This window comes from Halichoerus grypus, chromosome 1 (assembly GCF_964656455.1).
Source record: "Halichoerus grypus chromosome 1, mHalGry1.hap1.1, whole genome shotgun sequence".
Taxonomy (NCBI): domain Eukaryota; kingdom Metazoa; phylum Chordata; class Mammalia; order Carnivora; family Phocidae; genus Halichoerus; species Halichoerus grypus.
Genome location: NC_135712.1, coordinates 196,272,140 through 196,297,134, shown reverse-complemented (window position 1 = coordinate 196,297,134; position 24,995 = coordinate 196,272,140). Strand labels below are relative to the sequence as shown.

Here is a 24,995-nt window from a genome sequence, read left to right as displayed (position 1 = left end):
ACCTATGTGTTCATGCGTCTCAGCAGAGCCAAAGGCTGCAGCAGGCCTCCCACCAGGCCTCTTTCTCCTTGAGCCGTCTGCAGGAGAACCTATGCATGGCCTATCATCACTCACATGCTGGCATGTTCCCTCTGCTGCTCTTCATAATCCTTGGCCAACCTCCAACGACCATGGGCAAAGTGGCAGGCCCAAGGGTGTCTTCTCTGGTTCAGAGGCGGCCAGGAAGAGGCAGGCAGCTCTGAGGATACTGAGTTAGTGCATGGGCTCTAGGAGTTGCCAACTCACCAGCCAGGCAATGGGTTATCAAGCTACTGGCCAGGCCCTCTGCCAGAACTAGTGCAGGAGCCAAAGAAGAGGCCCCATTCTCCCTGCCCCACAGAAGCCAGGGCCTAGCGGGCCAAACTGTATTCCAGCTAGAGGCTGCCAATCTGATCAAGCGTTGAGGTAACAATGGGGGATGAAAGGCAGCCTAAGGTACATACCAGGTAGTCTGAAATGCTACTTCAGTGCTGGCTCAGGTTGGCTCTTCCCACTCATTTCTGGTCCTGTGGCTGCTTATTAGCACCTGTGGTTGAGACCCAGGCTGCGATGCATTGAGGTCTGGGTCTAGGAGGTCTTCCCACCAGCCCCCAGGCCTTGGTCACCAGGGACAGGCAGGGGACAGTCCCAGGGTGAGTCAGGAGGACTGACAGGAGACGACCCACCCCTCCCTCCAACTCTGGGAACCAGGCAAACAAGGCTATGGAAACTCAACAAGAGAGAGGCTACAGCCATAAAATTCTGTTTAAGACTGTTAACATGGAAAAAATGTTTATATGTTAAGTACAAAAGGGACATAAAATTGTATATACAGTAGAATAACAACTATGTAAACACACCAAAAATCTATGCACAGAAATATCTAGAGGAACATTTAACACCAAAAGATTAACAGTGGTAGCATTTGGGTGGCGAACTGATTCATTTTAAAATTCCCCAAATTTCCTCAATAAGCATTAATTATGATTGCAACAGGAAGTTTTTTTTTTTTCTTAAAAAAAAAATAAAAATAAAAAAAACAACACCCCACTGGCTGGTGGTTGAGCAGTGCAGTGTCACATACAAATTGGTGGCTTTGGCCTGGACTCTCAAGAGCATGGTTTGCGCCCCCTCCCACCCCGAGAGCTAGGGTTCCCCTGGCTCCATGGAGAGCATCCCTGCAGCCCCAGCCCCTCTGCTCCCTTTGTTCTGCCTTATTCCCACACATCGTCCCCAGTCACTTCCAGCCCTTTCCTCTCCTTGCACACTCAGGAGCCAGCTCTGTAGCCATGGGTCCCTAGAAAGACAGGCAGTGCCGTGCATATTTCAAAGGACATGGTACCTTAGCTTTGGACACCAGTAACTCAATAGAAATCCTCTTCCTTGCTGCCAGGCAAGTGGCTGCTGTGGTTGCAGGTATGTTCATTACGCAGCTCTTCTTGGAAACCCCCAGTCTCAAGCACTCTGAACAGTCATTCCTACCATGAATTCTCTACCCTGGAGAGCCAGAAGTGGGCAGTAATAGCTCAGATCACCTGGTTTCTAAAAATCCCTCCACTCTTGAGAAGGCAGAGCTATAGATAGTGGGTGGCATTGGAGAAAAGCTGCAGATTCCAGTCTACGTTTTGGAAAGATGTATGCCCCTTGCCCTTTAAGTTTGAGGAACAAGTCAAAAGTAACTGCTAACAAAACTGTAACTGCTAGCAACTCACAGCGTATTCCTGCTGCTGAATGAAGGCAGTTAATGGCTTGCTTCCCCTTAGCAGCTATGTACTCTTGGGCAAGTCATAACCTTGTTGAGCCTGTTTCTGTATCTGCAGGGAACATGTGACCTGCTTACATGTTTGGGAACTTAGTGAAATAATATGCCACTGGTCCTGCTCTAAGAAGGCCATGCAGGGGAAGGAAAGGCCATGAGCCAGCCTTAGCTCATCGCAACCCTGATCAAGACCTCTCCCCCTTCCAAGAGAAGGCAAGGAAAAGCAGCAGACATACCAGGTAAACAGGAATGACCTGTAATTGGAAAAGAAGCTTCAGACAAACTGAAAATGCTCTGGTTCCAGCATCGTGTCCCCAAACGCCAGAAGCCAGACACAAAAGGCATGCAAGAGTGACTGTCACACATGTATAGGCGCAGACAGAGCATCACCGAGCAAAAAGGGGCTAATACTGCAGAAAGGGCCCCAAAGTGCGGCTTGAGGAACACAAGGGAAGTTATCCCAAGACCCTCGTTTAGCTGCCATGGGAACAGCAAACACTTGAAGCTTTGCTTCGTTCTGTCTCCCAAAGGAATAAAGGTAATAAAGAAGACTCACTAACACTTGTGGCAAACACTATTAGTAAGGATTCAGTCTTTCTCCTGGGCTGCCGGACTCCACCGCCTTCTGCTGAACTGTGAGAAATGACATATTCTATATACATATATATATATGCATACATACATATACATATATATGTATGCACACACGGATATATTTAAATGAAGGTGTACACACTGTGCTAAAATACAAACAACAGAAACCCCATGTCATATATAAAAAGGCTAAATATAACATATAACACAGGCCTAGAGCCAGCTCTTGCTTGGGAGCTGGGAAGGGGTGCTATCATCTGGAGACTCTGTACACAATTTGTGGTGGGCAGGGAAGGCATCAGTGTAAACAACTCAGACTCACTGCACAATACTGGCCCACAGGAAAGTGTGATGTAACTCATGTACAAAAATAGACTCCCACCTTGCTTTTGTACAAAACCAAGCTTGGCAGGCACCCAGAAAGACCGCAGGTTTGTCTTGATGACGGGGGATCACACTAGGCTACTGCTAAATCTCCCAGCCATAGAGACTACCTGCAACCCCTACTTCCTCCCTTTCAGGCTCTTGGGCCATTTCCCACCCAACACTCAGAGCCCTGAGGCATGCCCAGATCACCCACCCTCACATGACTAACTCACAAGGCTTCCTGGCAAGCAAGGTCCTTCTTTCTGTATCTATCCCTTTCTTACCCCAAGATATATGAAGAATTATTTCTGTAAATGTTTGGCACCTAAGTAACATGATGGTTGTGGAATAATGCCACAATGACAGAGGGAGACCCAGTAACAAGACATGCAGGGTGAGGGCAAGGGGTGCTGAGCTGCCCTTAGCATCTCAAAACCAGAACTGTGGCTTCCCATGCATTTATGGGGGTGGGAGAAGGGATGTGCAGAATTAACAACTTCACCGGCTCCTCAGCAGCAAATACATTCAAAATTGAAGGCGTCTTGAGGGCCCTAGTATACCCTAATCATGAATCTGGTCACTCCTCTGGAGGAGCTCAGTGCAGTGACAGCTGTAAAATCTAAGTCCTGATAGAATCTGCCACACCAAGAGTCTTTTTGAAGAAGCTCGGCAAAGTACTTTTTTTCTTTTGAGCAGATGTACAGCACATCCATGGGAAGGCCATGTGGAAGGATGCTCTCCAGCCCAAATGATCCAATCCATTATCTCAGTCCCCTCTGAGTTCTTTCCTGCTGGCCACCCTCACTGTACACAAACAGCCGAGCAGCACCAAGGTCAGTCATCAATGGTGGGCAACCAGAAGGCCTGGAAGGAGAAACAGAAGTCAATTTTTAAAAGCCAAGCCTCTCTCCTCACTGCTGAGGGTTCTTACCCCTCCCCATAGCATCAAGGTGCCCAACCCCAACGGTGGAAGAATTTTGGCTGGTGGCCTTCCCTCATGACCAATCAATTCTGGCAATCTAGGGAGAAACACCCCCTCCATGCGAAAGTAAGCTGGTCTTGTCTTCAACACTGTCTACCTTCCATGCCAGTGGCCCAGTGGTAAGGAAAAACAGGAAAGCTGTCTGGAAGGTGGGTGTCTGGGTAACCTGGACTCATTGCTAATCTGCCAGGCGACCTCCAACAGGCCCTCTCCTTCCTGAGCTGTAAAAAAGTGAGAAGAATTGAACTAGATGGTTTTGCTGCATTTCCTTCTGACACGGTTTCCTTAGTTGGAAAAAAAGGAAAAAAAAAAGAGCCAAGGGGGCAATGTGTTCTGGATAGGCTAGAAGCGAAATCCCTCATCCTCAAATACCCAGGAAGATTTAAGAGATGCCAAAAAGAAACTTGAGACTGAGACACACTTTGCTTTGTTCTGCTAGCGTTGCCTAGGAAGAGACAGGGGCCTAGAGGAAATTCTAAGTAGTGAGTTATGATCAACTGTATGATTTTCTGAGGAATTCAGCATAAACTGAAAGAAACGGCACAGTGAGAGTTTGCAGCCACAAAAGGCTGGTTCAAAGTATTTTTTAAAAAGGCCAAAAAACGGGATGCCTGGGTGGCTTAGTCGGTTAGTTAAGCGTCTGCCTTCGGCTCAGGTCATGATCCCGGGGTCCTGGGATTGAGTCCCACATCAGGCTCCCTGCTCAGCGGGGAGTCAGCTTCTCCTTCTCCCTCTGCCCCTCCCCCTCGCTCGTGCGAACGCACTCTCTCAAATAAATAAAATCTTAAAAGGAAAAAAAAAGGCCAAAAAACTATGAGGTGTAGTCCCAAGTAGTTTGGGCATAAAACCAGGGGCCACAGCAAAAACTGGCCTGAGATCTCCCAGCAGAACAGAGGTGATCTCAGATCAGGAAGAGTAAAAGTAAAAGTGAAAGATCAGTCCATAAGCGTCTGACTCTTGATTTCGGCTCAGGTCGTGATCTCAGGGTCCTGGGATCAAGCCCTGAGCCGGGCTCCCTGCTCAGCAGGGAGTCTGCTTCTCCCTCTCCCCTCCCCCCGGAAATAAATAAATCAATCTTGAAAAAGGAGGGGGGAAGACTAGTCCAACCAGAGATCAGATAATAGGTGAACCAGAGAAGCCACCAGTTGAGGAGGAAGAACCTGGAGGCTTGTCACATACCTATATAGAACACAGCTTGCTGTGCTCACTGAAGCACCCACCACCCCAACTATAAAGGGCCCCTAAATGGAAGACATCTCCCATGTTCACATACCATGTTGGAACATGCACTGGCAAAGGTCATGAACTTGGGGTTGAACTGCAAACAGGTAATGGGGCCTGTGTGTTTGCCATCCAACACAGCTACTTTTATACCACTCTCTCCATTCCAGACATGGATCTTGCCATCCTCTGAACCTAAAGGGAATGATAAGGGAAAATATAACAGCTCAAGGTGCAATGCAAAGACAAATGGGAAAGACACAAATTGACATCTGGAGAAAAGCCAAGCTTCAGGACCTGGCCCCTCATCAGAAACTGAGGGAGGAGAGGCAGTGAAGAAAGGAAACTGATCTTAATTCTCAGTTATTTGTTCCTGAGCATGTCACTTCTCCTCTAACTTCAGTTTTCTCAACGGGGCTGAATACCATCACATTCTACCAACATCGGGCCACTGACAACCGAATGCAGGGTTAAATCAGGAAGTTAGTATTACTAATAAGATCGTGCTTGTAGAGTTTAACTCTTATGCTGGTCCAGGGAAGACCAACATTATTAATGCCAGTTCCCGGTAAGGAACTGCAAAATCAGGATAAAGACACTACACCTTTGGCATAACGTGCTGTTATACAGAAATCTGATAATGTCTATCAAAAGGATAATAGATAGTATCTTAATTAGTTAAAACTAATAAAAATAACACAAATAAATGCACAGTACCAGAGAAATAACCCCTAAGGGGGATAAAGCAAGCTTACCGATCATAATAAACTGGGAGTCTGGAGTAAACGAGGCCTCCAGAGTGACAGCTTTGCTGTTGGCATAACCCTAAAAACAAGAACAGTTCTCTTATCACAGCCCTGTTAACATAATTACCTGCAAACACTGAGCCAGCACACACATCACCTTCCTTTCCATGAAACCCTCTCCTCTTCATGCATAGCATCACCAATGTTCCACACAAGGCTGCCACCCTTTACAATTCAACCCTATCTCCAACTCCATATTCAGTGCGGCAAGAAAATTATTTTGGTCAAGAATTATTTTGTATCTAAACTCCAAACTTGGGTCACTAGGTGAGAAGTGAATGTCTCAGAATCCAAGAGAAGTTCATGTTCAGAATGAAAACGCAAGCCGTGCCTCCATTGGTGAGTCCAGGATAACTGCTGGTCTCCATCAACCAGCTAACATAAATCTCAGCCCAGGAGGTAGAAGCATGGAAATAGCCATGCTCAAAGGTTGTCAGCTCACCCCAAAGGTGTGCATCACCACTCCCTTGAATGCATCGATGAGACGGATGAAGCTGCCATTGGTGGAGATGAGGATGAGTTTACCATCATTGCTGAACTTAAGTCCTGTCCACTCACAAGTCCGATCGTACTGCATCTTAAAAGTCGCAAATGGCCCCTGAAATGATAAAGACAGTAGCCCCAGCCCAAGGCCCATCAGTGTTCCTCCTGGCAGAGCCAACTCTCACTCTATCCCTTTAGATTCCTTTTTGACAGGGCACCTGGGTGGCTCAGTTGTTGAGCGTCTGCCTTCGGCTCAGGTCATGATCCCAGGGTCCTGGGATCGAGCCCCGCATCGGGTTCCCTGCTTAGCGGGAAGCCTGCTTCTCCCTCTCCCACTCCCCCTGCTTGTGTTCCCTCTCTATCTGTCTCTCTGTCAAATAAATAAATAAAATCTTAAAAAAAAAAAAAAAAAAGATTCCTTTTTGACTAGGAAAAGGAGAGACAAGAACTATTGCTCCGACATTCTCTAATGTCTACCACATACCTCCTCTACCAAGGAAAAGGCTCTCATCTTACCCTTCAACACTTCCATGATACCAAGATAGCTCAAAGACTCAAAAGATTTTACCTTATCAAAAGAGCGAAGGTCATAAAGTTTGACCATTTCAGAATTGACACCTGCAGCAAAAATTAACCCTTCTGGATCAAAGGAACAAACTGGCTTGCCTTGTAGATGCATGAGGCCCTAAGAAAAAATGAGAAAAAAAAGTTAATGAACCCAGGATCCTACCACTATATAATTTACTTTTTCCAATGAAAACTTAAGAAAGGGACACAAATAGACACCTGCCTACCTAGGGAACAGAAAAAGCAAACAAAACTAAGTAAAATGAGACTTTTTACAAACAGGTCTCCATACAACTGGCTTCATCAACCCTAACGGTACAATTCTATAGACACTGAATTCAAATAAAAACAAATTCCTTGAGGATAAAAGCTATAGCTCACAGGTTTCAGGAAAATGGTTTTGAAAGCAAAAAGCCACAGAGCATAATGCAATATGCACTGGATTAGGGTATTTGCTTAATTACCAGCTACCTACCAGGAAGAAAGATTTTCTCCAAAGTTTAGAAAGACTCTGGGATCTCAGAATGGAACCATTACTTTCTCCCTTGTTTGAGAGGAAGAGCTGATGACATTGCCTACATAGGAAACACTCAAAGTGTAACCGTGAGGTACCATTACCTGGCAGTTAGGAGACCGGAGATCCCAGAGTCGAATGGTCTTATCAAGAGACCCAGAAATGAAAGTGTCATCCACAGGTGACATGGACAAGGCCACCACCCTGCAATGCATCAAGATAAATAGGAGTTGAAGCAAAATATTTGCAAAAATTGGATGTGAACTCTAAACCACAGGTACTTTCCTACCTACACACACCTGTTCTCCCAAAACTGCCATTTTAAGAAACATCCATATACAAGCAATCTGGAATAACCAAAGGCAACTAATATAATGAAAAGCCCTATGAATGAAACTAATAGCAATGAAAAGAGAAACTTAAAACTACAGCATAAAAATGTAAGATTCCAGTGTAAATCAAACCATAAGGAGATCCCACCTCACAAGAGAGAACAAGTGCTGGTGACGATATGGAGAAATTAGGACCCTCCTGCATTATTGACAGGAATGTAAAATGGTGCAGCTGCTTTTTAGGCTTTACAGTTCTTCAAAAAAGTTAAAGACAGATAATTACTATATGACCCAGAAATTGCGCTTCTAGGTATATACCCAAGAAAAATGAAAATGTATGTCTACACAAAAAGGTACACATATGTCCACAGCAGCATTATTCATATTAGCCAAAAAGTGGAAACAACCCAAATACCCATCATCTAATGAATGGATAAGCAAAATGTTATTATCTGTTAATGAAAAGAAATGAAAGCACTGATTCATGCTACAACATGTATGCACCTTGGAAACATGGTAAGTGAAAAGAACTGGACATAAAAGGCCACACACTGCCTCATTTCATTTACACAAAATGTCCAGAATAAGCAAAGCTATAGAGAGAGAAAGTAGATTAGTGGTTACTGGGATCGTGGAGGAAGGGGGATAGGGAGTGACTGCTGAGGGGTGCAGGGTTTCTATTTGGGAGTGATGAAAATGTTCTGGATTGGGGTGATGGGTTTGCCCAACTCTGTGAATATACTAAAAACCTAAATTGCGTACTTTAATAAGAGGGTGAATTTATGGTACTAAAAGCTATATCTCAATCAAAAAACAAAACAAAAAATCCTCATGATTCCTTAACTACAGTTTTGTGGACTACACTAAGTCTCAAACCCGAGTACCATCAGCATCACCCGAGGGTGGACTGAAACGCAGACTACTGGGATCCACTCCCAGAACTTCTAATCCAGTCGGTCTGTGGTGAAGACTGAGAACCTGCACTTCTAACAAGCTCCTAGGTGATGGTGAGACTGTTGGTTTGGGCACCACACTTACTAAGCCACAGGCCTGTGCTAACAGCAACTGTATTTCGGATATGGGTCCACTCCTATGGTTATAGCATTAAGAGTCGCTCACTCAAAGACACTTCTTCCAAAGGCTCACTCCAAGCTCTCCTGTCCCCTCTGCTCATGTTCTCACTTTGCCACGCCCTGCTCTGAAGACACCGGCCGCCTCCCAAGCATTTGGGCCTGGCCTGCAAGGAAGGACAGCATGTGGCTCTACTTCACTCACCTCTCAGAGCACATCACAGCCCCAACTGAGGGCAGCTATGACCTGTACAATGCCTACGATTCTAGTCAGTACCAGCTATAGAGAAAGCCCTTGTGGAAACAGACATCTGGGTAACTCTTCTTCTGGATTATGGAAGAGTAGTTCCACATTCGGGTTCGGCTGTAAAACACTTCATAGATATAGGAGCTGATGTCATAGATGAAGATTATAAAGGAAATGTTATTGTGTTATTTCATTTGGACAAAAGTCTGAAATCAAAAAGATGACCAAATTGCACAGCTCATTTGTGAATGGATTTTTTTTGTTTTAATCTAGAAATAGAGGAAGTTCAAGTTTTAGATGACACTGAAAGGGGTTCAGGAAGTTTTGGTTCCACTGGAAAGAATTAAAATTTATGCCATGAATAGAAAATAAGAAAATGTACTTTTTTCTTAAAGCTTTTACCTAAAGAAAAATTTCTTGCACTATAACTCAACTAACATTCATACTAGTTCCTCAACCTAAACATTTAAAGATACTGTAAGCCAAAATTTCCTGGGAATGCTGGGGTGGTAATAAAACAGAATGAGCAGAATGCATATGGACATGTAATTTTAATGCTGTGGTATTCAGGTGAAAAGCTCAGAGGAAGTCTATCTTGGCACAAGGCTCTATGCTGAGAGGTAAAGGGAATGCAATGAGGAGCAAAATCTTGACTCTAAGGAAGCTTGTCTAGTTCAGAGAATTCCAAGAGAGGGTCAGAGAAGGCTTTCTCAAAGAAGCAGCACATGTAGTGGACAGGATTTCAATGGGAGATGCCTTTATGAAAAAGGTGCCACATAGGAAAGCATGAGGCCCACATTCATGAAGCAGCGCAGAGTTCACCTCAACTCAAGTGGCAGGAGATAATGCTGGGAAAATGAGTCAGAGCTGGATGGAGGTGAGCCTGACTCCAAGGGGAAGGAGCAGACAGATGTAGAGAACCATTAAAGCTTCCGGACACAGAATGTGAAGTGGTCAGAGCTGTAATACAGGATGCTAAAGCAGGATGATGAGGGATGGGGAGATTAATTAGGATTTGCCAATAATTCACTTGACAGGGCATGAGCCGGGGCAGACAAAAAGGAGAGAGTACAGAGCTGAGTGACACATGAGGTTAAACCTAGGCAGAATCAACAGGATTAACCGCTCACTAGATGTGAAAGCAGGGGAAAGAAAACAAACAGGTAACAGAGGCTTTGAGTCAGGATAATCAGAAGGGACAGTGATGAAGAAATACGAGGCAAACAGAGAGGAGCTGGCCCAAGGCATATAACAACGAGGTGTGCTGGACCTGTCAGGTGGGGCATGAAAGAAACACCTACGTAGATGAATATAAAACCTGGAGGTGGAAACTGAGTCTGGAAATCAGGATAGACATGAGCTAAAAATACTGATTTGGGAAGCCATTCACCACTGAATGAACTTAGTGATGGAGATATCTGAAAAAATATCAAGAGAGGAAGAAAAACGAGGGTAGAGTCTTGTTTACTTTAAAGTCAAAAGGAGAAAGAGAGGCCAAGAATAGCAAGAGTAGCACCAAGATGGGAAAAGTTAAGATGCCAAAGGAAAAAAAAAAAGTTACCAAAAAAACCCAAAAACAAACAAACCAAACCCCAAGGCAGTAGATTTTAACTGGAGGCAGCAGGGAAAGGGAAATAAAACAGCGTGGAAAAACCTCCATAAATGATTCTAGGACTAGACCGAGTGATTTAAACAGTGAATGAGTATAAGCAGGTGGAGATGGGAGTATGCAGATTATTCTGTCACGCTGGACAGTTAAAAGCAGTGGGAGAATTAAAACAAGGAAGACCAAGTAAGTCTGCAGGCAGCAAGGAAAGGTCTAATTAAGAAGACGGAAGCAAGCAGAAAAAGGGAGGTTGGTTTTGTCAAGGAAAAAAGGCTATTTCTTTTTAAGGAAAGGGTTCCAAGAAAGAGACAGAAGAGATAGAAGTTGAAAAGAACTCATTTGGGATGGCCTTGATTTTCTCAAAACAACAAAAGAGGCACAAAGTCATCTAAGAATCAGAACATCAGGAGGATGGATAATCGGGAAGATTGGAAAGAATTTTACACAACTGCAATCAACTTATAATTACAGACAGTACATTTGTGAACATTAATTTGACTAACAAGCAAAAACATCTACTTGTCACAAGCCACTCTTTGTTTGGAACTACACAGTAACCAATAGCTGCCACCTTTCATCTTCAGCAACACAGATTTGCCCTGCCCAATCAGAAGCACAGCCGAAAACAGGGTGCTCTTCGTCCACCTCCTGTCAGGGTTCTGTACCACTCCAAGTTGTACTAGGCTCATGTATATTTGCAAACAAAAGGACGAGGAAATACCCTCAATGATTAAGTATCATCCAAAGGAAAATGTTCAACATTCAATCCAAACTTGAAAAATTGGGAGGAAAAAACACTGGGGGAACTGGGGTAGGAGACAGAGAAACAAAATGCATTACAAAGAATAGGAAACAAGCTTTTGGACTTTCAAAAGTAACAAAGGACAATTTTATTAATATTTTTTCATCCTCATTAAGATCTTCACATGGAACACATTTATGTAAAGCAAAGGCCTGCTGAAATGGGGCTGCCAATACTGGAAGAGGCCTCAAACACGTAAATGGTCCTTTCATGAAGGGACATCTGCTTGTCTGGGGTTTCTAAATGATGAACATAATTTGTATTACCTAGGTTTCCACCGAGTATCTTTAATCCTCTTTTCTCCTAATTATGTTTTAACTGAGATCTTGGTTTATTCTACAAAATCCCACCCCTGCTTCCACAACCTCAGTTAATCAAGTGTTGACTATTTTAGGGAGGGTTAACAAGAGAAGACTAAGAAGGATGCCAAACAGCAGTGAGGAACTAGCTTCAGTTCACTAATAAAATCTCTCTACTCTCCTGGTCTCTGGATAACCTCAGGGATAAAAGAACTATCTACTTCTGTAACACTTGGTTCTTACCTTTTGCTATGTCCAGGAAAGTATCTGATGTATTTGTTGTCATGCAAGGACAGGTAACGAATAGTATCTGTAAGAAGACAAATAAGGCATGATGATATCCTATTATTTTTAAAGGAATTGCTTTGTATTTTCATCTTGAAAACAAGGCCAAACAATTCATTGTTTTTCATAACTCAAGCAAGGTGTGAATAAATAAGGTTAAGTAATTCCTCTCCACAGCTGAAGAATGGGCACTACAGATTTCACATAATTCAAAAGCAGAGTTCTCAAGTTGACGTCATATAGAGCAATGTTTAAAATCATTGTTACCACCATCTTTGGCTTCTGCATAGTTACAGTGCAACCTGTCCTGCAAAATTACCCTGCCCGCACCACCCCCCAAAACACAATAGTTTCAGTACCTACAGAACGGCAAGCCTTAAAGAAGAACATTTAGCTGCTCAGAAACAGGCTCAAAGAATTAAGCAGCCATGCTAAACTGAGGATCAGGCTGGACTCTGGCATAATATTTTTGTCCAGGGTTCTTCAACAGTGTGTCGACCCAACCCTGACCTAAATGTTAACTGGATATACAATTTACATCAAAACTAAACAGATGGAAAGAGAAGTAATGTCCTACTACTTTTTAAATTAACCAACTATCCACTGGTCCTTTGTGCATCAAAGAAGTCAGTTAAAATAATAATAACCAAAAGAATGAGAATATTTGGGTTAAAAAGATCTTAAAACATTTAAAAATCAAACTCATGAATATACCAACAAATCATAGCAGTGAGATTTTGTCAATACCAAAGAAAGGAATAATTCATAGAGGCTTGTACTTGGGGAGAAAAAGACAAACACTCTTAAAAACCAAGGGATTTTATCTGAAAAAGTAAGCAAACAAAAAAGATGGTGGTGGGAAAGGAATGAAGTGCCATAAAGAATAGAACTGGAAAGTGCTATGCCCCCAAAAAGACTAGGAATAAGAAGCAATTGTTGAGAAAGAGGCAGTAAGAAACGGTGCCAAAACACAAACAGGAAAGCACAAAAGAACATTCTAGAGGCAAACAGAACACAGAAACAAAGAGGCTGAAAGCACCAAGTCATTTCAGTGGTTCACAGGGGTACTTTCTAATAACAGGGCATTTGACCTGGGAGAGGGAAAATCACACTCTTTGTATGTTCCAAAACGGAACTCTAACATAGTTTTCTTTGAAAATCTTCAAAGTTCTAGAATGACAACTACAAAGTCTTCCTGGTTGTTCTACTTCTAAAAACGACTCACCTGCCCTAAGCAGAAAAAGACTTCCTCCCCATTACCTGTGCTCCCCGGGATAAGCAGGGCGTCGCCATCCTCTCTGCCCCACTCAGTAGCTGGTGCGCTGTTCCTGGCAAGGCAGTGGCCTGTACAGTTATCTCCTGTACCGGGTGGTATCACAGACCCTCAAACTGTACAAACTACTACCTCAGCCTGGAATCAGGCAAAAGGAAACGGAGCGTTGGAGGAACTCTTCAGGATGCACTCGAGACAGGAAAGGCAACAACATCCTCACAGCAGAGGCCTGGCAGCAAAGCTGCAAGTGCCACACATTTGCCTCATTTTGCACCATATTTGGAGAATCCTCACATTTATTCACCCAGAAAAATACCCCAACAGAAGAAGTATACCAGTCATTCAGATGATCACATAGATATGTTTCCTCAGGATCCTAATGATTTATATTCTTGTCCAAAAGCATCAACTGCACTGCTTACTTAGAAAACCACTTCTGAAATAGAGGCATGAAAAGTAGAAATGATATACTTACTAAAAATCAAGTACAGGCAGAAAAGTCCCATTAAAAAAATAAAAAGACTTCTGCACATCTGCCCTGAGATAGGCACAGCCAAAATAGCAGTCTAAGTGATCTTTGTTGGATGACATTAGAAAAATCTTACTGTAGGGGCACCTGAGAGGCTCAGTCAGTAAAGTGTCCAACTCCTTATTTCAGCTCAGATCATGATCTCAGGGTTGTGAGATCGAGCCCCAAGTTGGGTCTGCGATGGGCTCCGTGCTAGGTGTGGAGCCTGCTTAAGATTTTCTCTCTCTCCCTCCCCCCACCCTCATCACGCTTTCTATATATATATATATATATATATAAATATATAAATATAAATAGATAAATAAATTACTGCAAAAAGTGAAACAATCAATAAATCCAGTGAGATTAAAAAAAAAAAAAGAGTCCTAACACAAAAGTAAGTGTTACATAGCTCAATTACCAAGATGAACTGTCAACTGAGAATGACTTATTCCAGGGGAAATACAGGTAAAAACGGCGATCACTTATTAGAGAAAAAAATTCACAAGTTTAATTTCTAAAAATAACTCTTTACTCTTCAAAGACATTAGTTTTATTTAAAAATTAAAAGGGGAGGGCACGCCTGATCGGCTCAGTCAGTAGAGCATGCTACTCTTGATCTCAGGTTAATGAGTTCGAGCCCCACGTTAGTTGTAGAGATTACTTAAAAATAAAATCTTTAAAAATAAATAAAGTAAAAAGAGAAAAGGGACAAATTCAGATTACAAAAGAAGCCCCTGAAATCAAAGATAATTAAGGTCAATACACTGTCCTTTATGACACAGACCATAAAAGGTAGGCATACACCAGAAACTCTTCTAAGGTCCCTAAATTAGCATAGTTCAAGCATTTGTGGTTATTTACCACTTGCTGTATGTGAAGTATTCTTTCCTTTTATTTATTCTAAAAGTATTCTTTCAAGTTTAAAGAAGTACAAACTACAAATATAATTCATTGCTTCCTATACCATTCTAATCTGGAGACCTTTCATAGTCCATTTCAAATCCTTCAAAAGTACTAGTGGATTGCTTCCAGCATCCCCTGAGTCATAACAATGTTGGCATTGCTAACATCATAGGAAAATATTTAAATTAAAGTAACTCTAACCAAAGCAGAAGTAGTCACAAGATTCCAAGAACTATTTAACAAAAGAAACCATGACCATAACTTCCTAAAAAGAAGGCTTGCTTACCGTCTATTTTGTTAGAGCTGTACACGACTGTGTTTGCTGCATGGGTATATCTGATGAGGTCCACGCCATATTTCTTACTGTACAGGGTTCTCTTTGGTCTGATGAGGAAATGGGACAGAGAAAGAAAACCATCAAAATCCTCCATCACCAAAATCTGGGATCTTCATATAAAAAGAAGCACTTGAATGATGTGGCAAGGATGAGCATTCTTGGGAAACTCTAACACTGGAGAGAAACAGAAATTCTTCCAAAAGGGAGGAAACAAATGGAATCAATCAAGTACAACAGACTTTCACCTCTGAACACCAAATGCTGAGGTTAAGAAGTGGAAGTAAATCTGAGGGCTCAAATGAGTCTTTACTACAATGTTCAGAAGTAAGTTTTGAGAAAAAGTACATCTATTTGGGAAGAAAGGCACATAAAACACAAGTCACAACTTATAACAAAGACGGATATGGGAATACGTCATACCAATGAGGCCATAACTTTTCTTAAGCCATCACTTAAGAAATAAGGTCCTTTTTTCAAGAAGAAATGATTTATCAAAACTGAAACTAGATGCAAAACTGCCTGCCTTTCCTAACATAACCTGCTGTTGCAGAAGCTATCCATCCTCCCTATCCTACAAGTCTGAAGTACTTACTGAGCCTTATAGAAGGCAAGACTAACTCTCCCTAGGAAAAAAAACTAGTCATTACTTCTTTTCTTTTTTAAAGCAAAATCACGTATTTCCAAGCTAGAGGTTACCAATCCATTTGAAGTTCCTTCAGTGTTTCCCTCTAAAGAGCCTTGAAAATCAAAGATCAAGCTAAAACGGATCTCAGCAAAATCTTTAACCAAAAACTTCACCATGTTCTACATTTAGGTATAGGAGGATTTCATAAATCCTATACCAATGTTTACAAAGAGTTACAATTTTGAAAAAGAAAGAAGTTCACCCTCTCAATGGAACCTAGATGCTAAACAATCAGATTACTCAGGCGGCTTTAAGAAGTCAAATATTTGCACTTTCAATTTTTGTTAATGTTAGGGAGGGTCAAGAGTTTCGATAGATAAAACCTATTTCCAAACAAGACTTCTCACTCCATATGCACTGAATTTTCCACTTTCTCACCTTTAACTGAAAGCTCAGCTAAAAAGATCAGCCCAAAGGCTACCCTGCTGAGTCCACCATCCTGAGTTCTGCTGTGGGGTTACTGTGTGGTAAACAGTGAGTGAGCACATGCATGCACAGGCACATGTTCTTGCTCTCAAAAAAGTTGACTTTGTTTCTGCAAGTGGAAAAAGAAGCTTACTTATCCCAATAATTTGGTCTGTCTAAAATAGTGAAGACAGGGGAGCCTGGGTGGCTCAGTCGTTAAGCGTCTGCCTTCGGCTCAGGTCATGATCCCAGGATCCTGGGATCGAACCCCACACCGGGCTCCCTGCTCTGCAAGGAGCCTGCTTCCCCCTCTCCCTTTGCCTGCTGCTCTGCCTACTTGTGCTCTCTCTCTGTCAAATAAATAAATAAAAATCTTAAAAAAAAAATAAAATAAAATAGTGAAGACATATCCTGAAGACCCAATGTTAAAGGGTGTGGTATAAGGAAAATTTTCAGTTCCACTTATATATGGTCTATTTGTCTCAAATTTATCAAGTACACTAATCGAAGATTTGTCCTTAATAACAGAAAATTTTACTTCTTATCACTTCCTAGTTTGAAAGCAAGAGCCTGATTTTTACATCCATTTCACAGGATCTTTACAAAGCCCATGCACTACATTTTTCCATGAATATTTTGGGAAGTTTCTTTCCACAAACTATGATTCTTGTGATCAGGTATGAGTAAGTAATATTAAAGCCTTCTCTATGAATAATTTGCATCACCTAGCAGATAATATCTTTCATATTCTTTCAAGATGAAAAATCATTCAGTGGATGTTAACAAAACACAGACAAAATGAACAAAAAACTGGAAAATGTTAAGCATAAGGAACCCTGTTTTAGCCATTTTCAAGCTCCCAAATTCTAACATTAGTACCATCTAGTAGAGATACTATGCCTTCCAAAAAAACACTACTCTTCTACCAATGTTCATTTGACTTACACTAGTGGCAAATTTTTTCTTCACATTACCACTTAGGATCATGGACTCTTAAAGGTGAAAGATGTCATCTAAAGTGATCTGACCACTGTCACATACCTGGTCACAAGGCCAAACTAGAACCCAGGTCTCCTAACTACGAGGCCACTCTCTTGCCACAGACCACAATGTCACAATTCACTGATAAGAGAAAATTTTAAAAAAGTGTGCCTTATACTACTATATCAATGTTAAATTTTCTAATTTGGATAACTGTGCTCTGGTTATGTAAAAGAATGTCCCTGTGCTCAGGAAATTCATGTTGAAGTGTTTAGAGATAAGGGGCTTGATACCTCCAATTCATTCCCTAATGGTTCAGAGAAAAATGCGTACCTAAATACTTACATACAGAGTGATAAAGCAAAAGGGGTAAAATGTAACCGATTACTGGATGATATGGGATATATGAAATACTGTTTTAACTTTTCTGCAAGTTTGTAATTATGTAAAACTGCTACATGAGTGAATAAACTGCATTAGGTCATGAAATTAACATTTTACTTTTAACAAGACAGGACTTCCAAGTCATTGCTCCCAACAACTAGAAATTATGCCACATTTGGAGACAAACTGCTAAGGAATGCTGTCACATGTCACAACCTTCATTTCCTTTGAATGAGAATATACATCTCTATCCTCAGGTTACAGGAAGAAGTTCTAATCTGTGCACAAGCACTAAACATTTGAAGCCAGCCAGCTTCAAATTACTTCTAGCTCCAGGACCCAGCAACCCTGATGCCCACTCCAGCTCTATGTCACTTTCTCTTCCAATCTGATTCAAATGGCCAGACCTGGACAGAAATCCACCTACTAAATGAATAATGGTCCAGCTAACAATTCTCTCCTCACCCAGGACCACCATTATAGGCCTCTCTTCCGCATACTGCAGGCGGAATCAGAGCCAGTTACATAATATTTTTTCATAGCCCCCGTGGGAAAAAATTGGGGAGAGGATACAGCTTAGACCAAAACAGAATTACTTTAGATAACCAAATTCACAAATGAAGAGACAAGTTCCAAAAGAAAGTTTATAGAAGACATCGGTTTTAAAACAAAAGGCAAAAGGAACAGTTGGAGAAAATAGAGAAAACTCCGAGAATTCAAAAAATATTATCTGGAGCTAGGTAATAAAATGAAATCTGACAAAACCAGTAGCCACCGAATTAAACCAAACATCCACAAGCCTATGTGGGGACAGTGGCTGAGGAAAATCAAATCTAGCCTAAACCAGTTTCTCCTCCAAAGGAGCTCACAATTTGGCAAGGAGAAAGCAAAGCAGGTCTACAAAGGGTGAGGTGAAGCTGACAAGGGCCCAAAGAAAAAGGCAAAATGTGCTTTTAAGACTTTACAGAATGAGATGAGATGCAGAGCAGTGGGTCTCCAGAGGACTTAGGGCAACAGAGAAATTTCAGGATCAGGCCCTGAATTCTGATAATTCCAAGTGGACCATGTAATAATAATAAAAAAAAGTATAAGAGGAAACACGAGATTGTTATAGGATGCCTTTTTGTTTTCATAGCAGGTTCCCATTCAGGTCGGGATGGGACAACCAAGTTCGTTTTCTTCTGGCAAAAAGGAAAAGTTTCTGATGTTGTTCAAAAGTTAACTACAAATGCGGGCATCGGGTCTCAGGGAGTAGGGAGTAAGAGAAGGATTTAGAACAGAAAGGAAAAGACAGGGGGCCCAAAGAGGCAAAACAAATAAATCCTGACAGCTAAGAACTGCAACCCACGCGGCCTTCCGGCAGAAGGCCGCGGGAAGCTGAGGGGCAGGGGATGGGCGGGGTGCCAGGGCTGAATCGAGGTCACAGAGGAGGGCAGAGAGAGCGAGCTGTGACGCTGCTGACTGAGGTAGGAGAGCTGCCTTTGCGGTTCTGCGCGGGGGCTAGAGCTGACGGGCACCTCTGACAGAGTCGGAGGAGCGGAAAAGCTACCTGCTGGGGCTGAAGTGGGCGGACCGGGCGTTTAAAGGTCAAGGTCAAGGTGGGGTTTGGCAAGCAATGCAGAAGCGCTTTTCCAGGAGGCCGAAGGCATACAAAATAATAACGATGTTATTATCACTCTCATTATTTTTAAAAAGAAAATTAAAGGTCTCCTGGGCGGCTTAGGAGTGGAAGCGGCCCTGGCAGCAGCGAATGCAAAACAGGCCGGGGGAGGGCGGCGGGGGCGAGCGCTGGGCCACGGGAGGGAAGGAGGGTGGGACGGACCGACGACGGACTCGGGCCCGGGCCCAGGGCCACCGCCGCACTCACTTGCCCTCCTGGCAGTCATAGAGCACGATGGAGTCGTCGTCGCTGCTCGAGATGACCGTCTCGCCGTTGGGGCTGAAGTCGAAGCAGTTAATCTTGTCCGAGTTCTCGCGGAACACCTTCGCGACGCGGAAACTCCGCAGCACGCTGTCGGTCAGCTTCATGGCGGCGGCTGCTGGAGGCGGCGGCGGCGGCGGCGGCGGCGCAGGGCTGGGGCGGGGCCCGGCGGCGAGCGAGCGGGCGGGAGGGCTGGCTGCCGAGGGGCCGACCCGGGCGGGGCGGGCGCCGCGCCGGCGGCGAGCGCAAAGGCGGCCGACAGTCGGGCCACCTCCTCCCCTTCTTCCTCCTGCACGTGCGACGCTCTTCTGCCCGGGCTGCGAGGGCTCGCGGACCGTTCCTCCTCACAGTCGCCTCAGAGCCAACCGGCGCGGCGCCGGCTCATTGTGTCCGCCATCTTGGGACGACAGGCAGAAGCCGAGGGCGAGGAGCCTCACCGCGGCGCACGCCGGGAAAGGGGGCGGGGTGGAACGGCGGCGCGAGGCGGGGCGGCGAGGCGGTGACGTCAGTGCGGCCGCCCAGGAGTGGAGTGGCGGGTGGCCGGAGGCAGCGATTCTCTGACCAGCCGTGGGGCCCGAGGGGCGGGGATGTCCACGGCCTTCCCGGGTGGGCCCGAAGGCCGCTGGTGCCGGGGAGCCGTGGGTAATTGTGCGGGGTCGCAGCCTCCCGAGAGGCTCCCCCCTACCGCAGGCCACGGGGAGCAGGTACTGCGGGGGTCGGCTGCGCCACTGGAGGCTTGTTCTGGGGGTGAGTCAGTGCACGGATCGCTGGCGGGCTTTGACTGCTCGAGCACCACAGCGCCTGCATAGTTTCCATTTCAGAGGTTTTTTTTGTTTGGTTTTTATTTTTTTGAGGTAGAATATACGGTAGACTGCGCACATTTTAAATGTTCTTTTTTTTTTTCATTTGGTTAGATACCCTTGTGACTACTACCCAGAAGTTTTCTTTAAGCCTTCTTTAAAAACTTTTTAATTGACACGTAACATGAAGTGCATAAAGTGAACTAATTTTAAGTGTACAGCTCGACACATTTTTGTAAAAACTTTAAGTTTTTTTTAAAAAAGATTTTATTTATTTATTTGACAGAGAGAGAGACACAGCGAGAGAGGGAACACAAGCAGGGGGAGTGGGAGAGGGAGAAGCAGGCTTCCCGCTGAGCGGGGAGCCCAATGCCAGCGGGGAGCCCGATGCGGGGCTCCATCCTAGGACCCTGGGATCATGACCTGAGCCGAAGGCAGACGCTTAACGACTGAGCCACCCAGGGGCCCCTTATCTTTAAGTTTTAAGACGTATTTATAGCCTGGAAACTCAAAGCACCGATTACAAAGAAATTTTTAGAAGGGAAAATTATCTCCTTATTCAACAAAATATAGTTTTAAGTTCTCCGGATTTCCTCCTCCTTTTTCACATATCAACATAAACTTTATAAATGCTACCATCTTTTTTCCTAGGTCAGTATTATATGTTACACATTTTTCCATGCTAGTAAACCGAATTGGCGGTGGTGTTTTTAATAGAGGTATAATTTATGTACAGTAAAAACTGGCCTTTTAAATTGACAGTTTTGTAAGTTTTGACACCCATATTCAGTTGTGCAACCACCACCACGTTTAAAATATAAAACAGTTGCCTTAACCTCTTTGTAGTCAATGGGATTGTCTCAGTGGTTTGTTTAAGGATTCTTTGCCTTAAAAGGAAGGAAAGTTGATCTCTAACAAAGGGAAGCGATATCTGATCACAAAATAGGTACCGGGCACCTTGGCTTTAACTTTCTGTGCAAGGGGTCAGACTCAGAGTTCATAGATCTCTAACTTGTGGGCAACTCCTCAAAGATTAATTGCTGGGGTCTCTAACAATGGAAACAGGCCTGTTTATTTTGCTTCACTAAACTGCAGTGGCTAAAGAGGAAGAAAAACAGAGAAGAAAGCCTTAAACATTAAAATCACTGATATTAGGAAGACGTGATATCCAGAGATCCAGATAAAACCCGGACGATGGTAAAAACAAAACAGAAACCCTGGGACAGTCGAGTCTTTCTAGAAAGAAAGGATGTCCCTGGGTAAAAGGAGAACCAGGATCCCCACACAGAAAGGGAAGTTGTTCTTTGAAGGGAGAGGGCAAGATCCTGGCTAAGTCTGGACTGCAGTTGCCTCCTGACAAAGAGCAGAACTTCTGGCTACAATTTGTTTTGGGATCTGGCAAAAGTCTGAGTGAAACCCGAATGGATGGCAACTTTCCCAAACTGCGAAGCAATGGAAGAAAAGTCCTCTGTGCCCTGAAGCACTCACTTCCCTGCAATTCCTCCTTCTTTATTAGAGTCGGCTTTGAATGGTTAGTTAAATGGCACTAAGAACAGATCTGGTGCCATGTCCTGGAACTTTCGGGAAGTGAATATACCCAATGAAATACCATTTTTTGGATCCCTCTTATGAAACAACTAAATGTTGTCAGCTAAAAGAAATCTCTGTAGGGTATCTTTTGAGTTTTGTACTTCCTGTACCTTTCCCAGATTTAACTGTTAAGACTGAAATTCCCTCCCAAGACTTGACTCCCCGAATTATTTTTGGGATGGAAAAAGTCATTTTTTCATATTTTAAGAGTGTCCTGAAATGGCTCAGCTTGTTTCCCATTCCTCGTCTGGCTCCCTGCCCTATTAGAGTGGGGCTCTCCTAGCTTCCGGTCCAACAGTGCCTTAAAGGCTGGACTTTAAAAGGTGACCCAGAAAGGCTGGCTCCAGTGGGGGATAGGTAGAGGGGAAAGCTGCAGTCAGAAATGCATCAGGCTTCTTGAAGGGCATCAGACTTATTTTTTTTATTTTTCCTTTTCTTTTAAACCATTATTTCATTTATTTACTTAGTTTTCATACAAATAATACACACCCATTGCAAAAAAACTAAAAAAATACAAATTAGTAGTAAAAAAACATAGCATCCAGAAGTAACTACTGTTACATTTGTTTTTATTAGGGTACAATATACATAACATAAATTTTACCATTTTGATGTAGAGCTTTTCAGACTTTTCCCCTGAAATATATTTTTAATGGGCTCATAATATATTTATAACCTACCCTTTTCATGTAATGCTATGAACATCTTCCAGGTCAATAAGTAGAGAACTACATAACCATTTTGAATGGCTACATGCTATTCCATCATGTGTTTGTAAAGTAATTTTACTTCTCATTTTATCTAGGGTCCAGCCAAGATCTGGCTCAATTTGTTGTTGTTTTTTTTTTTAAGATTTTGTTTATTTGTCAGAGACAGAGCGGCAGGCAGAGGGAGAAGTAGGCTCCCCACTGAACAGGCAGCCCGATGTGGGGCTCGATCCCAGGACCCTGGGATCATGACCTGAGCGGAAGGCAGACGCTTAACGACTGAGCCACCCAGGTGCCCCACTCTCTCTTTCTTCTAAGACTTAAATTTTTTTTAGATTGATTGATTGATTTTAGGGAGAAGGAGAGAGACCAACAGAGAGCGAGAGAGAGAGAGAGAGACTGAGAGCAGGCGGAGGGGCAAAGGGAGAGGGAGAGAGAGAATCTCAAGCTGACTCCATGCTGCAGCGTGGAGCCCACCATGGGGCTCGACCTCACCATCCTGAGACCATGACCTGAGCTGAAATCAGGGTCGGATACTTAACCGACTGAGCCACCCAGGTGCCCCAAGACTTAATTTTTTTAGAGCAGTTGTAGGTTCATGTCAAAATTAAGAGGAAGATACAGAAATGTCCTGTATACTTCCTGCCCCCACACATTTTATGGACCCCTGTGCATACCCCATCTTCTGTAACATCTGGTCCACGGGAGCCTGCATAAAAGGAGGAATTTATCAGATGTTCACCCAATGGAAAAGTCATTTCAAAGGAACTGAAATGCCCACTTGCATTATGTGCTCAGATTATGTTCAGAGCAGTAATACCACCATTAAATAAGAATTGTTTCTAATTGTGCCTCATTATTTTGAATCTGCAACAATATATAATGGACCAGAAATCCGCACATGTGTGTATCTGATTCTGTCTGGAAATTGAGATATTGGCCATGACTATGTGACAAAAGTAACTGAAGAAGGAAATGTCTGCTACTTTAATAATTGAATTAATTTTGCCCAATTGATTTCAAAACTCATTTCAAAAGAGGCTCACATAGAAGTACATTCCAGAGCCAAAGTAAAAAGAAAACAAAGCAAACAAAAAAGGGAGGGGGAGAACAAGCAAAAATGTCAAAGAGAAATGTATAATACCAAGTTCAGTTCACCAGAAAATAATGTCATGTCATGCAAGACAAAGGTAAACTGATTGTTTCAGGTTGATTACAACAAAAGTTTGATTGGTTTGGTTTTTAAGGAAAGAGGACAGGACCATCAGAAGTTTTGGCCATGAGAGGATTTATGTACTTTAAACAATTAAACTGAATTTGTGAAATAATCATGATGAAACAAAAATGAACCTTAATAATAATTCCAGCTAGAAAATTATATTGGGATTTAAAAGTTAACCTTTTTTTTGTTTTTCGTTTTTTTGGTTTGTTTTTTTTTTATTTGACACAGAGAAAGAGACAGCAAGAGAGGGAACACAAGCAGGGGGAGTGGGCGAGAGAGAAGCAGGTTTCCCGCGGAGCAGGGAGCCCAATGTGGGGCTCGATCCCAGGACCCTGGGATCATGACCTGAGCCGAAGGCAGACGCTTAACAACTGAGCCACCCAGGCACCCCAAAAAGTTAACCTTTTTTTTGGAACTCACAGTATTTTATTTTTTAAAAGTTTTGTTCACATTCTAGTCAACATACAATGTAATATTAGTTTCAGGTGTACAATATAGTGATTCAACACTTCATTACAACAGCTGGTGGTCATCATAAGTGCCCTTCTTAATCCCCATCACCTATTTAATCCATCCCCCCACCCACCTCCCCTCTGGTAACCATCAGTCTGTTCTCTATAGTTAAGAGTTTGTTTCTTGGTTTGCCTCTCTCTTTTTTTCCCCTAGGATCATTTGTTTTTTTTCTTAAATTCCACCTATGAGTGAAATCAGATGGTATTTGTCTTGCTCTGACTGACATGTCACTTATGATATACTCTCTAGTTTCATCCATGTCCTTGCAAAAGGCAAGATTTCATTCTTTTTATGGCTGAGTATTATTTCATTTTTATTGTCTATATATATTTCCCTATCCATTCATCAGTTGATGAACACTTGGGCTGTTCCATATTTTCGCTATTGTAGATAATGCTGCTACAAACATGGAGGTGCATGTAGCCTTTTGAATTAGTATTTTTGTATCCTTTGAGGCACTACCTAGTAGTACAATTGGTGGAATATCGTAGTTCTATTTTTAACTTTTTGAAGAACTTCCGTACTGTTTTTCAGAGTGGCTACACCACTTTGCATTCCCACCAACAGTGCAAGGGAGTTAATTTCTGTATTTCCTATAACTCTTCCTATGTGGTGTCTTCAAAATAAAACTGCTTTTGCTAAGATCAACAAAGATCTTCTAGTGGTTCAATCCACTGGTCTTTTTTTTTTTAAAGATTTTATTTATTTATCTGACAGAGAGACAGCGAGAGAGGGAACACAAGCAGGGGGTGTGGGAGAGGGAGAAGCAGGCTTCCCGCTGAGCAGGGAGCCCGACGTGGGACTCGATCTCA

The 24,995-nt window shown here is 43.0% G+C and overlaps 2 protein-coding genes and 1 pseudogene across 8 annotated transcripts in view; 2 read left to right on the top strand and 1 right to left on the bottom strand.

Moving 5' to 3' along the window:
* Positions 1 to 778: 778 nt before the first annotated feature.
* WDR82 (WD repeat domain 82) lies at positions 779 to 19,751 on the bottom strand. Its single transcript, XM_036088440.2, has 9 exons — positions 19,298 to 19,751; positions 14,925 to 15,022; positions 11,910 to 11,976; positions 7,415 to 7,514; positions 6,798 to 6,914; positions 6,189 to 6,344; positions 5,696 to 5,765; positions 4,993 to 5,135; positions 779 to 3,601 (listed from the first exon to the last, which is right to left on the bottom strand). The coding sequence occupies exons 1-9, from the start codon at positions 19,456 to 19,458 to the stop codon at positions 3,572 to 3,574; spliced, it is 942 nt and encodes a 313-aa protein (XP_035944333.1). The 5' UTR covers positions 19,459 to 19,751; the 3' UTR covers positions 779 to 3,571.
* Positions 8,897 to 9,306, top strand: LOC118533263 (deoxyuridine 5'-triphosphate nucleotidohydrolase, mitochondrial pseudogene; annotated as a pseudogene).
* GLYCTK (glycerate kinase) overlaps positions 18,846 to 24,995 on the top strand; it is a 32,464-nt gene continuing 26,314 nt past the window's right edge. For 4 of the 7 annotated variants that reach the window (XM_078077421.1, XM_078077410.1, XM_078077433.1 and 1 more), the window contains exon 1: positions 19,888 to 20,098. The gene's annotated coding sequence lies outside the window, so the exon portion shown is untranslated. Of the gene's footprint in view, positions 18,897 to 19,887; positions 20,099 to 24,995 lie in introns of those variants that run through there. The other 3 variants (XM_078077413.1, XM_078077431.1, XM_078077416.1) reach the window with 3 other exon arrangements.